Source organism: Elgaria multicarinata, chromosome 21 (genome assembly GCF_023053635.1).
Source record: "Elgaria multicarinata webbii isolate HBS135686 ecotype San Diego chromosome 21, rElgMul1.1.pri, whole genome shotgun sequence".
Taxonomy (NCBI): Eukaryota; Metazoa; Chordata; class Lepidosauria; order Squamata; family Anguidae; genus Elgaria; species Elgaria multicarinata.
In genome coordinates this window covers 11,606,052-11,621,515 of record NC_086191.1, presented here as the reverse complement: position 1 = coordinate 11,621,515, position 15,464 = coordinate 11,606,052, and the positions used below count along the sequence as shown (strand labels likewise).

At 42.9% G+C, this 15,464-nt stretch overlaps 2 protein-coding genes across 2 annotated transcripts; both read left to right on the top strand.

Annotated features, from left to right (window-relative positions):
- The first annotated feature begins 10 nt into the window (after positions 1-10).
- Positions 11-5,011, top strand: LOC134412369 (zinc finger protein 420-like). Its single transcript, XM_063146274.1, has 4 exons — positions 11-80; positions 2,742-3,473; positions 3,918-4,061; positions 4,422-5,011. Exons 1-4 carry the CDS (start codon positions 11-13, stop codon positions 5,009-5,011), a joined length of 1,536 nt encoding a protein of 511 aa, XP_063002344.1.
- A 5,473-nt stretch (positions 5,012-10,484) lies between these two features.
- LOC134412212 (zinc finger protein 665-like) lies at positions 10,485-14,809 on the top strand. Its single transcript, XM_063146057.1, has 2 exons — positions 10,485-10,567; positions 12,397-14,809. Exons 1-2 carry the CDS (start codon positions 10,555-10,557, stop codon positions 13,947-13,949), a joined length of 1,566 nt encoding a protein of 521 aa, XP_063002127.1. The 5' UTR covers positions 10,485-10,554; the 3' UTR covers positions 13,950-14,809.
- The last annotated feature ends 655 nt before the right edge of the window (positions 14,810-15,464 follow it).

Sequence of the window (15,464 nt, the reverse complement as noted above, 5' to 3'; positions counted from 1 at the left end):
GAACGCACCAATGAGTCCTTCCAAGTCCAAAGAAAAGCCAGGGTTTCTTGCTTACAACTTCTCAGTGGGCCAGTCCCAAAGTGCCTTTCTTTTCTACAGATGCTGAATATTTCAGTAGCTTCTTTTGTAGATTTCTTACCTTTAATTCCCAGGGCAATCCCTAATTTGTAGCTCAACACTGGCGTTCCAGGTAGTAGCCCAATAATAATAATAATAATAATAATAACAACAACAACAACAACAACAACGAAAACAACAACTGAAAGATGCAAAACTGATAATCCATTTGACATTCTCCTGTGCACAAATATTACTTTGGTTGATGTGCAAAGGGAGAAGAGCCCCTAAAGACACATATATCCTCTTGAAATTCAGCTTCCTGGCAGAACAAGCTGGCTCTTTATTTTGGAGGAGGGGGGGTGTCTGTGCTTTCTTGCCCAGGTAAGGACCCTGCAGGGATGATGTGTGAGCAGAGGCTCTTCTGTGAGTTGCTTCCTCTCCCTGCGGCTGCTTGAGCTGTAACGGGAGACAGAGACAAAGTGGGGGAAACTCAGCCGAGGGACTGACCAAACCCTGGGATGAGAGGAGGCATTGGGGAAGGGGGGAAGCGAGGAACTGTTGCATTGCAAGCATCTTGAGACCCCAGAGACAGCTTCTGAAATGCTACTTTATTCTCAGCCTACACTAAAACGGAGACTCCAACAAACACTGGCTCACATCTTCCTGACTCCACCCTCCACTTCCTCTCCCTCCCAGCTCCCCTCCCTGCCTCTACTACAACTCCCAGGATGCAATTGACCTACCACAATTCCACAGGACCCCAGGCAGGAGCAAACCGGGGAAACTGCAGGACCAGGCAGCATCCTCCGCAGGGGAAGCGCTCAGCTCTGGAGCTGCCAAGGGTGAGACCCAGAGGACTCCCAGGGTCAGCACTGGTCCAGTCCACAAGAGTAGCGGAGAGGCGTCACATCTGCCAGCAAAGGGGACCTTCTCCGTAGTCCCCCACCGGCCCCGGGGCTTGGGCTGCTCACCTCCCACCTCATATGGTGCCTGGATGTGAGTATGAACAACTAGGATTGCTTTCCTAAAATATGATTCCCTTTGCTTCGGGTTTCTTCCATTTCCTCGGTTACAATGAGTTCCTTGTAATGCTGCATTCAGGGCGTGGAAACTGCCCAGGGCTGTGTCAGTTGCATTTGCTTCTTGAGCTGGGCTAAATCTGCGCTCCTGTTTTGTAGCGATATTGAAGTGTCCTGGTTACTGTTGGGCTGCAATCCACTTTCCTTATACAGCTTTCAGAGTGTTATTTCCTGCTTTTCATTCCCCATTCGTAGTGATTTGACTCAAGGTGTAGATCTGGCCATTGGGAGTCAGCGATAATAAATGTCTGACAGTCCAGGATCAGACCTTTCAGCTGGCTGGAATGTTCCATGATCTTACAACACCTGGGCCTCCCTCAGCCACGTCCTATCCTTAAGGGAATGCTTTTAGCTGGCAACTGAGAGGAGGGAATTCCAGAGATGCAAAGAACCACCTTCTCTTTCCAGAAAGCCAGGCAAAACAGAATTCCTTTATTGGAACCGATTCCTGACTGCAGAATTGGGTATCATCTTCACTCCACCCAACCCCTTCTCAAACCTGCCTTTTAACAACTTGCCTGATGAAGAGACCTGGAGGTCTCCAATGCTTGCATGTGTTCCCTGACCTTTCCCTTGTCCTAAGCAAGGCGTTATTAGAGCATGATGGTTTATTCAATGGTGAAAAGGAGGAACTCTTCACCACACCACAAATTGATTTTAAAATATATGCAGAGATCCACAGCATCAAAAACTGATTTATAAAACATGCAAGGACACAACCATACCAGGAAAAGGTTTTTTAAATTATGCAAGGAACAACCCATCAATCAATTATTTTTTTAAAAAAATGCACGCTCTCCAACAGCAGAAATTGAATTTTTAAAATGATTTTTTAAATATGCAAAGCCCTGAAGCACCAGAAATTGATTCTAAAGTATGCAAGGATCCCGTTCTCCAATATGTCTATTTTTTTAAAAAAAAACACCTCAAGGCTGTGGGGCTCAGTTCTGCCCTCTTCACTCGTCTCTGGTTGTGATCCAGAGGAAGCTTTGGGTCTGAGCATCTTAGGAGTAGGAGGAACCCCCTGGCTCCCCCCCTCCCCCTGCTATCTCCTCCCCTCCCCCCCCCTCCCGTGTCATGGTGTTCACCTGCATTGTGAGGATGGCCTCCTTCTTCTGACCCTGTTTTGGGCTGCTATAGAGAGGAGGGGCTTAAGAGACTCTGGAAATTTGTGAGAGAGCGAAGGGTCAGAAGGAACGTCTCTCTCTTTCTGCCTTCTCCGAAAGGCCTCCCTGTTCCCAGCTGGGATCTCTCCCCTCCCCCCACTACCCACACTCATCACCCCATCTTTGTTCTTGCTCCTTCCGCTGCTTGGGGGAGCCAAGAAAGAGCAATGAATGTAGAACATGCCAGAATGCTCTGGGTTGCCCTGAGTTGTTTTCTTATATATTGCCATGTGATGTGCAAACCAGCTCACTATGTCGAGAAAGGCCACCAATAAACATTAAAAAATGAATCTGTGGGCCACTCTAGGTTTCAGTTCTCTTGATTATCAGCGGCTCGTCTGATAATTGAAATAACCGTCTCTTGGGTTTCTTCTTTCAGCTGATGGGATGCTGCATGAAAGAATTCAGATAGGCATGAAGCCCTATGAATGCTTAGAGTGCGGGAAGAGGTTCACTGCTAGAAAGAGCCTTCAAATACATCACAGGATCCACACCGGTGAGAAGCCCTATAAATGCTTAGTATGCGGGAAGAGCTTCAATTACAGTACAGCTTTGAAACGGCATCAAACAATCTACACTGCTGGGAAGCCCTATAAATGCTTAGAGTGTGGGAAGAGTTTCAGTCGGAGCTCACACCTTGATGTCCATCACAGGATCCACACAGGCGAGAAGCCTTATAAATGCTTAGAGTGCGGGAAGAGTTTCAGTCAGTGTTCAAACCTTGATGTCCATCACAGGATCCACACAGGCGAGAAGCCATATAAATGCTTAGAGTGCACGAAGAGTTTCAGTCGTAGCTCAAAGCTTGATGCCCATCGCAGGATCCACACAGGCGAGAAGCCCTATGAATGCTTAGAGTGCGGGAAGAGTTTCAGTCAAAGCTCAAACCTTGACGCCCATCACAGGATCCACACAGGCAAGAAGCCTCATAAATGCTTAGAGTGCGGGAAGAGCTTCACTGTTGGAAGGAGCCTTAAAACACATAACAGGATTCACACAGGTGAAAAGCCTTATAAATGCTTAGCGTGTGGAAAGACTTTCACTTGGAGGTCAGGCCTTAACTCCCATCACAGGATCCACACAGGTGAGAAGCCCTATAAATGCTTAAAGAGCGGGAAGGCCTTCACTGACAGTACAGCTTCTAAAGAGCATCAAAGAATTCATACAGGTGTGAAGCCCTATGAATGCTTAGAGTGCGGAAAGAGTTTTAGTAAGAGCATAAACCTTGACAGCCATCGCAGAACCCACACTGGTGAGAAGCCTTATAAATGCTTAGAGTGCGGGAAGAGTTTTAGCCGCAGCTCACACCTTAGTGACCACTACAGAACCCACACTGGCGAGAAGCCCTATAAATGCTTAGAGTGTGGAAAGAGTTTTAATCGTCTTTCACACCTCAACAGACATCGCAGAATCCACACTGGTGAGAAGCCTTTTAAATGCTTAGAGTGCGGAAAGAGCTTCACTGATGGAAGGAGCCTTGAAATACATAACAGGATCCACACAGGTAAAAAGCCTTATAAATGCTTAGAGTGCGGGAAGAGCTTCACTGTTGGAAGGAGCCTTAAAATACATAACAGGATCCACACAGGTGAAAAACCTTATAAATGCTTAGAGTGCGGAAAGAGCTTCACTGATGGAAGGATTCTTAAAATACATCACAGGATCCACTCAGGTGAAAAGCCTTATAAATGCTTAGAGTGTGGAAAGACTTTCACTTGGAGGTCAGGCCTTAACTCCCATCACAGGATCCACACAGGTGAGGAGCCCTATAAATGCTTAGAAAATGGGAAAGCCTTCACTGACAGTACAGCTTCGAAAGAGCATCAAAGAATTCATACAGGCAATAAGCCCTATAAATGCTTAGAGTGTGGAAAGAGTTTCAGTCAGAGCTCAGGCCTTAACATCCATCACAGAATCCACACAAGTGAGAAGACCTATAAATGCTTAGAGAGCGGGAAGGCCTTCACTGACAGTACAGCTTCTAAAGAGCATCAAAGAATTCATACAAGTGAGAAGCCCTATAAATGCTTAGAGTGCGGAAAGAGTTTCACTCGGAGCTCAGGCCTTAACATCCATCACAGGATCCACACAGGTGAGAAGCCTTATAAATGCTTAGAGTGTGGGAGAAGTTTCAATCGTATTTCACACCTCAACAGACATCATAGAATCCACACAGGCGAAAAGCCCTTTAAATGCTTAGAGTGTGGGAAGAGCTTCACTGATGGAAGCATCCTTGAAATACATCACAGGATCCACACAGGTGAAAAGCCTTATAAATGCTTAGAGTGCGGGAAGAGCTTCACCATCGGAAGGAGCCTTAAAATACATAACAGGATCCACACAGGTGAGAAACCTTATAAATGCTTAAAGTGTGGGAAGAATTTCAGTAAGAGGACAAACCTTGACAGCCATCACAGAACCCACACTGGCGAGAAGCCTTATAAATGCTTAGAGTGCGGAAAGAGTTTCAGTCAGAGCTCAGGCCTTAACGTCCATCGCAGGATCCACACTGGCGAGAAGCCCTATAAATGCTTACAGTGTGGGAAGAATTTCAGTCGTATTTCACACCTCAACAGACATAATGGAATCCACACTGGCGAGAAGTCCTTTAAATGCTTAGATTGTGGGAAGAGTTTCAGTCTCAGCTCACAACTTAATGACCACTACAGAACCCACACAGGCGAGAAGCGGGAAGAGCTTCAATGACCACACAACCTTTAAAAGACATCACAGGATCCACACTGGAGAGAAGCCCCATAAATGCTTAGATTGCGGGAAGAGCTTCAGTCGGAGCTCAAGACTTAATGCCCATCTCAGGATCCACACTGGACAGAGATTCCTATTTCACAAATTTTCCTTTTCCATATGCCTACTGTCAGCCTCCTTGCCATCTTCCAATTTTTTGCTATTAGTTGACTTGCAGCTGTCAGCGTATATCCTATTAGCATTTTTTCTCTTATCGTTTTATTTTCTTTGACAAAAAAAATCAATAAAGCCAACTCTGGCGTTTTATGTACTTTTTGCTCAGTAATTTTTTCTGTTTCTCTAAAGACCCTGTCCCAGAACGTCTCTACCTTTACACACTCCCACCACATACGAATTTGAGATCCGTTACCTTCACATCCTCTCTAACATGAGGATGACAAAGTCTTATTGATTTTTGCCAGCCTCACAGGTGTCCAATACCACTTGTGGACTAATTTTAAAGCACCTCCTTTTATTCTTGTTGATGTTGTTTCAAGGGGGAATCCCTCAATATTTTCTCCCATTCTTCATTGTTTATCTGCTGTTCTATATCCCTTTGCCATGTCTGTTTTATTGTCACATTTCCCCTAATCTCTTGCTTTATTAATATTTGGTATATTTGTGTTACTAACCCTTTATCTCCTACCTTATAGTTCCCTATCATTTTTCCCCATTCTGTTAAGTCCCTTATACTTTGCCTTTTTATCTTTCCCATACATATAAATCTACTGATTTGTGCCCATACTATCCAAAGCATTTTCAAATTTTGTGTTCGATTCTTCCATACTTCATTTGTTATAGGTTTTGGTTTTTCATAATTTTTTTCATCTGGATCAATCCTGTTTCCTTCAATTTGTTTTTTTCTACTGCTTTATTTTTTTATATCGAAATCTGGATGTACCCAAATTGGAGTTAGTAGTGAAATCCCCGGCATCAATTTCTCTTTTTTTAAATACCTTTTTTAGTAGTCCTATAATTGTGCAGCTTTTTCTTTCTATTCGTTGTTTTATGTATTTTCTATTATGGAACATATTCTGTATTTCTTCCTCCTTTAACTCCATCAGTTCCCTTTCTATTTCCACCCATTGTCCACCACTCTGCCGCTAAGATCATCTTCTTGGCCCGCCGCTCTGACCATGCCACTCCACTTCTGAAATCTCTTCATTGGCTTCCAATTCACTCCAGAATCCAATATAAACTTCTCCTGCTGACCTTCAAAGCTCTTCACGGTCTAGCTCCTGCCTATCTCTCCTCTCTCATCTCACACTATCGCCCCGCTCGTGCTCTCCGCTCCTCTGATGCCATGCTTCTCGCCTGCCCTAGGACCTCCACTTCCCTTACTCGGCTTCGTCCTTTTTCTTCTGCTGCCCCTTACGCCTGGAACGCTCTTCCAGAACACTTGAGAACTACAAACTCAATCACTGCTTTTAAAACTCAGCTAAAAACTTTTCTTTTCCCTATAGCCTTCAAATATTGAGTTTGTTCTGACTCTATACTGTTAGCTTCTCCCTACCCGGTGCCTGTTTACACTTCCCTGTGCCAGTTTGCATTCTCCTTCCCTCTTTATTGTTTACTACAACTTATTAGATTGTAAGCCTATGCGGCAGGGTCTTGCTATTTACTGTGTTATCTGTACAGCACCATGTACATTGATGGTGCTATATAAATAAATAATAATAATAATAATAATTACTTCCTTCCTTTATTATTGTTAAGAGGTGTCTTAATTGGTATGTGTCATAGTATGTTTTTAAATGCGGTATACCCCAGCCTCCTTCCTGCCCTGGTCTATACCTAAACGTTTTTGCTATTCGTGGACTTTTGCTCTTAAATATAATTTTTTCTATTCTATTTTGCCATATTTTAAATCTTTTTATTGGAATTTCCTGCAGTAATGTGTTAAATAAATGTCAATTTTGGTAGTACCATCATTTTTATTGTCATGATACAGTCTGAGAGTGACAGCTGCAACGTCTCCCATCTAACTATATCTTCCTTTATAACGTTCTACAATTTTCCATAATTTAATTTCCACAGGTTCTTCTGTGGGTTAGGTATCTGAATTCCCAAATATCTAAACACTTTTGTTACTAAAGGTATATTTGTCTGTTTTGAAATTTCTATTTGTTTTTTGGGTGATATATTTATACACATCAGATCTGATTTCTTCATGTTTACTTTCATCCTTGCCACCTGTTGGAATTGTAATAATTCTTCTATCAATTCTTTTATTCCCTTTTCTGAGTCCTGCAGAGAGAATATAATATCATCTGCATAAAGGTTTTATTTAAACTCCCTCCTCCCTACCTGTATTCCTTTAATATCCTTATTTGACCTTATTCTATCTGCAAGAAACTCTATTACCATTATGAAGAGAGACTGAAAGAACTGGGCATGTTTAGCCTGGAGAAGAGAAGATTGAGGGGAGACATGAGAGCACTCTTCAAAGACTTAAAAGGTTGTCACACAGAGGAGGGCCAGGATCTCTTCTCAATCCTCCCAGAGTGCAGGACACGGAATAACGGGCTCAAGTTACAGGAAGTCAGATTCCAGCTGGACATCAGAAAAAACTTCCTTACTGTTAGGCCACAGCTAGACCTAAGGTTTATCCTGGGATCATCTAGGGTTCGCCCCTGCCTGAGCACTGGATCCCCTGTGTGTCACCTAGATGAACAGGTTTGACCACAGGGATAAACCTTAGGTCTAGCTATGGCCAAAGAGCAGTACGACAATGGAATCAGTCACCTAGGGAGGTTGTGGGCTCTCCCACACCAAGAGGCAGACGGACAACCATCAGGGATGCTTTAGGGTGGATTCCTGCATTGAGAAGAGAGTTGGTCTCAATGGCCTTGTAGGCCCCTTCCAACTCTGCTATTCTGTGATTCTGTGAAAAGAGGCGATTAAAGGACATCCCTGTCTTATTCCCAAATTAAGTTTTATTTCCTCCGTTTCTGTTCCATTATATCGTATTTTTGCTGCTGTTTGTATATATATTGCCTCTATTATATGTTTAAATTTATCTCCCAAATTGTATATTGCCGGCAAATTAATTATAAATTTTGGGTTAACCGTATCAGAAGCCTTATACAAATCCATTGACATAATGATTGTTGGAATTTTTCTTTTTTTTTTTTGCAAATGTTAGTTAAAGCAAATGTTTTCCAAATTGGGTCTGCAATGAATCTATTTTTTAAAAAACATATTCATCTGAGCCTATGGATTCATTAATGACCTCGTTCAACCGCTTTGCCCATATTTTTGTAAAGATCTTATAATCCACATTCAGTAGGGATATTGGTCTATGTGACTTCGGATTGTATTTATCTTTGTTGGGTTTAGGTATCAGCATTATTATAGTATGTGTCCATACTTGTATTTCATCAAATGATACTTTCAGTTGCGGTACCAATATGTCAGCAAATGTCTTATAAAATTCAGATCTTGACCTGGTGATTTATTGTTTTTTAAATCTTTGATTGCCTCTTTTATCTCATTTTCTTCAATCCTTGCTTCTAAATACTGTTTTTGTTCTTCCTTTAATGGTGAATTTTTGCTTTCCCTTGGTATCTCTGAATCTTTTTTCTTTCTATCTCTCCTTCATACATCTTTTTAAAACATTTTTGTAGAATTTCTCCCATCTCTTTTTGACCATACGTCTTAGTTCCATCCTTTTTATTCAAAGCTAAGATCTTAATCCTATTTCTCTTTGATTTAACTCTATTTGCCAGCAGTTTTGAACATTTTCCAGTAAATTCATACCTTTGTTTCACATATAGCATATTTATCATTGTTTTGTTTATTTCTACTAGTTCTCTTTCCTTCCTTTTCCTTCCCGTTTCTTTTCTTATTGCAATGTTTCCTGTATTTTTATACTGTTCCATTAGACTATAGATTTCTTGATCTAATTTTTCTTTCTTTTCCCTATCTTTCTTCTTTATAATACTCATTTGTTTCATACATTCTCCCCTAATTGTCGCTTTTCCTGCTTCCCAGCATATATATTGTTTGTTTGACCTCTCTCATTTTCCTCAAAATACCTTTCTATACTTTTAAAAAAAAATCCCTTACCATTTCATTATTTAATAATATGGGGTTCAGTCTCCATATAGAACCACTTTTAGTTTTCTGATCTACATAATTCTATCACTGCTCAAATTGGTGCATGATTCATAATCTTTATCTGTCCTGTCATTTTTTTTGTTCTTCGTAATAAATGTTTTGTCATTAAAATTGTATCTAATCTACTAAAACTTTTATGTATCTCTGAATAATAGGTATGGCTATAATCATTGGGATTCATTTCTATCCATGTGTCATATAAATTATGGTTTTTTTAAACATTTTCCACGTATCTGCGTACTTTTTTGTCCTGCTTTGAAATTATTATTTCCTTCCCCTTATCCATCTTTGGACTTCCCCCCTGTAGATTCCAATTTAGATCCCCTACGATAATTTTCTCAGATTTGGAAAATCTGTTTATTTTTGCCAAGATCTTCTGTAAAAATTTTTACAGAATACAACCACAAGTCCTTCGAAGTCCAAACAAAAACATGGAATTCTTGCTTGCCACTTCTCAGTGGGCCAATCCCAAAGTGCCTTTCTATTCTCCAGATCCTGAATATTTCAGTAGCTTCTTTTGTAGAATTCTTAAGTTTAATTCCCAGGGCAATCCCCAATTCATAGATCAATACTGTCATTCCAGGTAGTAGCCCAATAATAATAATAATAATAATAATAATAATAATAATAATAATAAACATTAATAATAGAATGATAACAAATACTGAAAGATGCAAAACTGATTCCCCATTTGAAATTCTCCTGAGCACAAATATCAGTTCGGTTGATCTTCTGCTAAGAGAGAAGAGCCTGTAATGCCACATCTGACATTCAGCTTCCTTGCAGAACAAGCCAGGTCTTTATTTTGGAGGAGGGGGGGTGTCTCTGCTTTCTTCCCCGGGTGAGGACTCTACCCCAGGGACTCAACCTTCTCCTCTGCAGGGGTGATGTGAGCAGAGGCTCTTCTGTAAGTTGCTTCCTCTCCCTGTGGCTGCTTGAGCTGAAACAGGAGACGGAGATGACGTGGGGGAAAGTCAGAAGAGCAACTGACCAAGACTTGGGATGAGGAGCAGCCCTTGGGGAAGTGGGGATGTGAGGAACTGTTGCATCTGAAGACGCCAGAGACAGCTTCTGAAATGCTACTTTATTCTCAGCCTACACTAAACCTGAGACTCCAGCTAACACTGACTCCTATCTTCCAGACTCCACCCTCCACTTCCTCTCCCTCCCTGCCCTCCTCCATGCCTCTACTACAACTCCCAGGATGCAATTCACCTACCACAATTCCACAGGAACTCAGGCAGGGGCAAGCCAGGGGAAGCGCTCACCTCTGGAGGCACCAAGGCTGGGACCCAGAGGACTTCCAGGATCAGAACTGGGCCAGTTCACAAGAGCCATAGTCCCCCACCGGCCCAGGGGCTTGGGCTGCTCACCCACCACCCCACATGGTGCCTGGAGGTGAGTATGAACAACTAGCATTGCTTTCCTAAAATATGCTTCCCGTTGCTTGGGGTTGCTTCCATTCCCTGGGTTGCTGAAGGAGTTCCTTGTAACGCAGCATGCAGGCTGTGAAACTGCCCAGGGCTGTTAACGATCTGCGCTCCTGTTTTGTAGCGGTATTGAAGTGTCCTGGCAACTGTTGGGCTGCAATCCACTTTCCTTATACAGCTTTCAGAGTGTTATTTCCTGCTTTTCATTCCCCATTCGTAGTGATTTGACTCAAGGTGTAGATCTGGCCATTGGGAGTCAGCGATCATCCATGTCTGAGTGTCCATGATAAGACCTTTTGGTCAGCTTAAAAGTTTCATGTTCTTACAGCACCTGGGGCTCCCTCAGCCACGTCCCCGTTTTAGCTGGCAACTGAGATGAGGGAATTCCAGAGATGCAAAGTACCACCTTTTCTGTGCATAAAGCCAAGCAGAACAGAATTCCTTTCGTGGAACTGATTCCTGACTGCAGAATTTCATACCATCTTCACCCCACCTGAACCCTTCTCATACCTGCCCTTTAACAACTTGCCTGATGAAGAGACCTGGAGGTCTCCAATTACTGAACTGTGAGAAAGAGAAACTCTTTACCACATCACAAATAGATTTTAAAATAAATGCAGGAACCCACAGCACCAGAAATTGAATTATAAAAACATGCAAGGTCCCACCGTACAAGGAAAGGATTTTTTAAATTATTCAAGGAACTCCACCTCAATCAATCAATTTTTAAAACTACGCAAGCCCTCTAACAGCAGAAACTGAATTTTAAAAATGATTTTTTTAAATATGCAAGGCCCAGAAGCACCAGAAATTGATTCTAAAATATGCAAGGACCCCCTCCACCAATAAATCTATTTTTAAAAAAACAACATCTCAAGGCTGTGGGGCACAGCTCTGCTCTCTTCGCTCGTCTCTGGTTGTGATCCAGAGGAAGCTTCGGGTCTGAGCATTTTAAGAGTAGGGGGAACCCCCTGGCTCCCCCCTCTGCCTGCTCTCTCCAGTTTCCCCCTCTATCTGGTGTTCACCTGCATTGTGAGGATGGCCTCCTTCTTTTGATCCTGTTTTGGGCTATTGTCGTCTGAACCTGCTCCCTGTGAGTCACCACGCATATAGACAATAGAAGCACTCCACTGGTGATTTGAAAGAAAACTTTACTTTGGAACAATTCACTCTTATCCTACAATGGGATGGCTCAGTTCACCCATGTAGTCAGCAAACCATGAAGAAGAAGGGAGTAGAAGGGAGGAGGCAGGAAGTGGCAAAGCAAGCATTGCAGCATTCCCCTCACATCTTCTGGGTGAACATTAACCCTTTAGCTTCAGGTTCAGGGACCTGTGGCCCGAGTTCTGCTAACATGGGTTACTATAGAGAGCAGAAGCTTCAGATATTTTGGAAATTCATGACAGAAGGAAAGCCTCTCAGCCTTCTCTAAAGGCCACCCTGCTCCCACCTGGGATCTCCCCCCTCCTCCCAATAGCCACACTCACCACCCCAGCTTTTTTCTTGCTCCTTCTGCTGCTCCAGGGAGCCAAGAAAGAGCAATGAAGCTAGAACAGACTGGAATGCTCGGGGTTACTCAGAATCGTTTTCTGATATAATTAATTATATACCACCCTATAGCCAAAATAACAGTATCCATTTAAACAACAACAGTTGCTTAATCATGCCACTACGTCGAAAGAGGCCACCAGTAAGCATAAAAAATGAATCTGTGGGCCACTCTAGTTTTCAGTTGTCTTGATTATCAGCCACTCCTCTGATAATTGAAATAACCATTTCTTGGGTTTCTTCTTTCAGCTGATGGGAGGCTGCATGAAAGAATTCAGATAGGCATGAAGCCCTATGAATGCTTAGAGTGCGGGAAGAGGTTCACTGACGGAACAGCTTTTAAAGAGCATCAAAGAACTCACACATCAGAGAAGCCCTATAAATGCTTAGAATGTGGAAAGAGCTTTAGTTTCAAGTCAGGGCTTAACGCCCATCACAGGATCCACACAGGCGAGAAGCCCTATGAATGCTTAGAGTGTGGGAAGAGGTTCACTACAAAATCAAGCCTTGACGCCCATCACAGGATCCACACAGGAGAGAAGCCTTATAAATGCTTAGAGTGCGGGAAGAGTTTCTGTAACAGATCACAGCTTTATACACATCAAACAACCCACACAGGAGAGAAGCCCTGTGAATGTTTAGAGTGTGGGAAGCATTTCATTTCAAGGTCATACCTTAACATCCATTGCAGGATCCACACTGGAGAGAAGCCGTATAAATGCTTACAATGTGGGAGGTGCTTCAGCTACAGCACAGTTTTGAAACAGCATCAACGAATCCACACAGGCGAGAAGCCTTATAAATGCTTAGAATGCGGGAAGAGTTTCAGTCAGAACGGACACCTTTACACCCATCAAAGGATCCACACAGGCGAGAAGCCTTTTAAATGCTTAGAGTGCGGGAAGAGTTTCAGTAAGAGCGCACACCTTAACACCCATCACAAGATCCACACAGGAGAGAAGCCCTATGAATGTTTAGAGTGCGGGAAGACTTTCAGTAGGAGCTCACACCTTAAATCCCATCACAGGATCCACACAGGCGAGAAGCCCTATAAATGCTTAAAGTGTGGGAAGACCTTCAGTCGGCGCTCAAGCCTTGACACCCATCACAGGATCCACACAGGTGAGAAGCCTTATAAATGCTTAGAGTGCGGGAAGAGTTTCAATCAGAGGCCACACCTTAACACCCATCACAAGATCCACACAGGAGAGAAGCCGTATGAATGTTTAGAGTGCGGGAAGAGCTTCACTGATGGAAGGTGCCTTAAAATACACCACAGGACCCACACAGGCGAGAAGCCCTTTAAATGCTTAGTGTGCGGGAAGAGGTTCACTACAAAATCAGGCCTTGACGGCCATCACAGGATCCACACAGGTGAGAAGCCCTATGAATGTTTAGAGTGCGGGAAGAGTTTCTGTAACAGATCACAGCTTTACACCCATCAAACGACCCACACAGGCGAGAAGCCCTATAAATGCTTTGAGTGCGGGAAGAGTTTCAGTCAGAGTTCAAGACTTGACGCCCATCACAGCATCCACACTGGCGAGAAGCCTTATAAATGCTTAGAGTGCGGAAAGAGTTTCAGTCAGAGATCAGGCCTTAACGTCCATCGAAGGATCCACACAGGCGAGAAGCCCTATGAATGCTTAGAGTGCGGAAAAAGCTTCACTGCTAGAAATAGCCTTAAAAGACATCAAAGTATTCACACTGGTGAGAAGGCCTATAAATGCTTTGAGTGTGGGAAGAGTTTCAGTCAGAGCTCAAACCTTAAGGCCCATCACAGGACCCACACTGGGAAGTAGCCTTTTAAATGCTTAAATCTTTTCAATCTTTCCAAAACATAAGATCTTCAAATGGAGCACAGCAAAGGGACAACAGGGAAGGGTCCCACCTGGATACGGGAAAGCAGACAGGACTTCCATGCCTGGAGCAAATTAAATCTATCCTGGCTGGGCAGAAGTGCCACACTGACGATGATTCGACCCCAGTCCGTCTTTCGGACTCTCCCTGTCCAGGTTTCAGAAGAATTCCTTAAGAAGGGGCAAAGACTACTTTTGCCCACAGGGAGAAAAAAGCTAGGCTTCAAAAGCTAGCTCTTTACAGGAATACCAAAAATGGAACAAACAGTTCCATCATTAAGGGGAACGATTTTCCTTCCTATGAGGCCATCAAACCTGGCATACATAACCAACCCATTTACCCAGGCTACCTTTTCAGTTTGGAAGCAATGGGTGACAAAGCTTGCCCCATTTCCCCCTCCTCCCATTCCTGGACCACCCGGCATTTTGTGAACGGGACAAATGTGGACAATACAGGGAATGGGAAGCCAGAGGACATTACAGAGTAGGGGATCTTGTTGACAAAGGACTACCCATTTCCCCTGCAAAACCGAATGATCTATTAGTCGGAACACGAGCTGGGTGGATGCAGAAACTCCACATTAAAGTATTTGCTCAAAAGGTGGCCTGAAACACGGCATTAACAAACTTTGAATTTTTGTGTCTTCAAACCACAGAAAACATGAAAGGGCTGTTTTCTATCATTTATAACATACTTTTGGAAGCAACAATGGGTGACACGCAAAGTTTAAAGACAGTCTGGGGAACTGATCTGCAGTTCCAAATAGACAACAAAAGTTGGACCAAACTACCTTTTACGCAGTGGCGGCACTAGAAAAAAAATTCGGGGGGGGGGGGGCATAACAGGGGCAAAGTACATTTCTAGGTGGGCGGGCTGTGCCCCACATATTAAGGTCTCCAAAGAAAAATAACGGTATATCTTACACTATAACCAGGGTGTTAGCTATCCCACCCAATTTTGTGTCATCTGCAAATTGATAAGTATTCTCTGTACCTCTTCGTCCAAATCATTAATAAAAATGTTGAAGAGCACTGGGCCCGGGACTGAGCCCTGCAGTACCTCACTCATTACCTCCCCCAGTTTGAGAAGGTTCCGTTGATAAGCACTGTTTGAGTCCGATTCTGTAGCCAACTGTGAATCCACTTAATAGTTATTCCATCTAGCCCACTTTTAGCTAGTTGTTAATTATTTATTTATTACATTTCTATACCGCCCAATAGCCGGAGCTCTCTGGGTGGTTCACAAAAATTAAAAACATTCAAAGTATAAAACAACAGTATAAAACCATAATATAAAATACAATATAAAAGCTCAACCAAATAAAAACAGCAGCAATGCAAAATTAAAAATTTAAAACACCAAGTTAAAATTTATTTATAGACTGTTAAAATGCTAGGAGAATAAAAAGGTCTTCACCTGGCGTCTAAAAGTATATAATGTAGGTGCCAAGTGAACCA

Excerpts from the sequence above, each read along its gene's own strand:
- LOC134412369 (XM_063146274.1), top strand. The coding sequence starts at position 11 with ATGAGTCCTTCCAAGTCCAAAGAAAAGCCAGGGTTTCTTGCTTACAAC. Across the intron at positions 81-2,741 it reads CTCAGTGGGCCAGTCCCAAA|AGTGCGGGAAGAGGTTCACT; the intron begins GTGCCTTTCTTT and ends ATGAATGCTTAG. Across the intron at positions 3,474-3,917 it reads GCATCAAAGAATTCATACAG|AGTGCGGAAAGAGCTTCACT; the intron begins GTGTGAAGCCCT and ends ATAAATGCTTAG.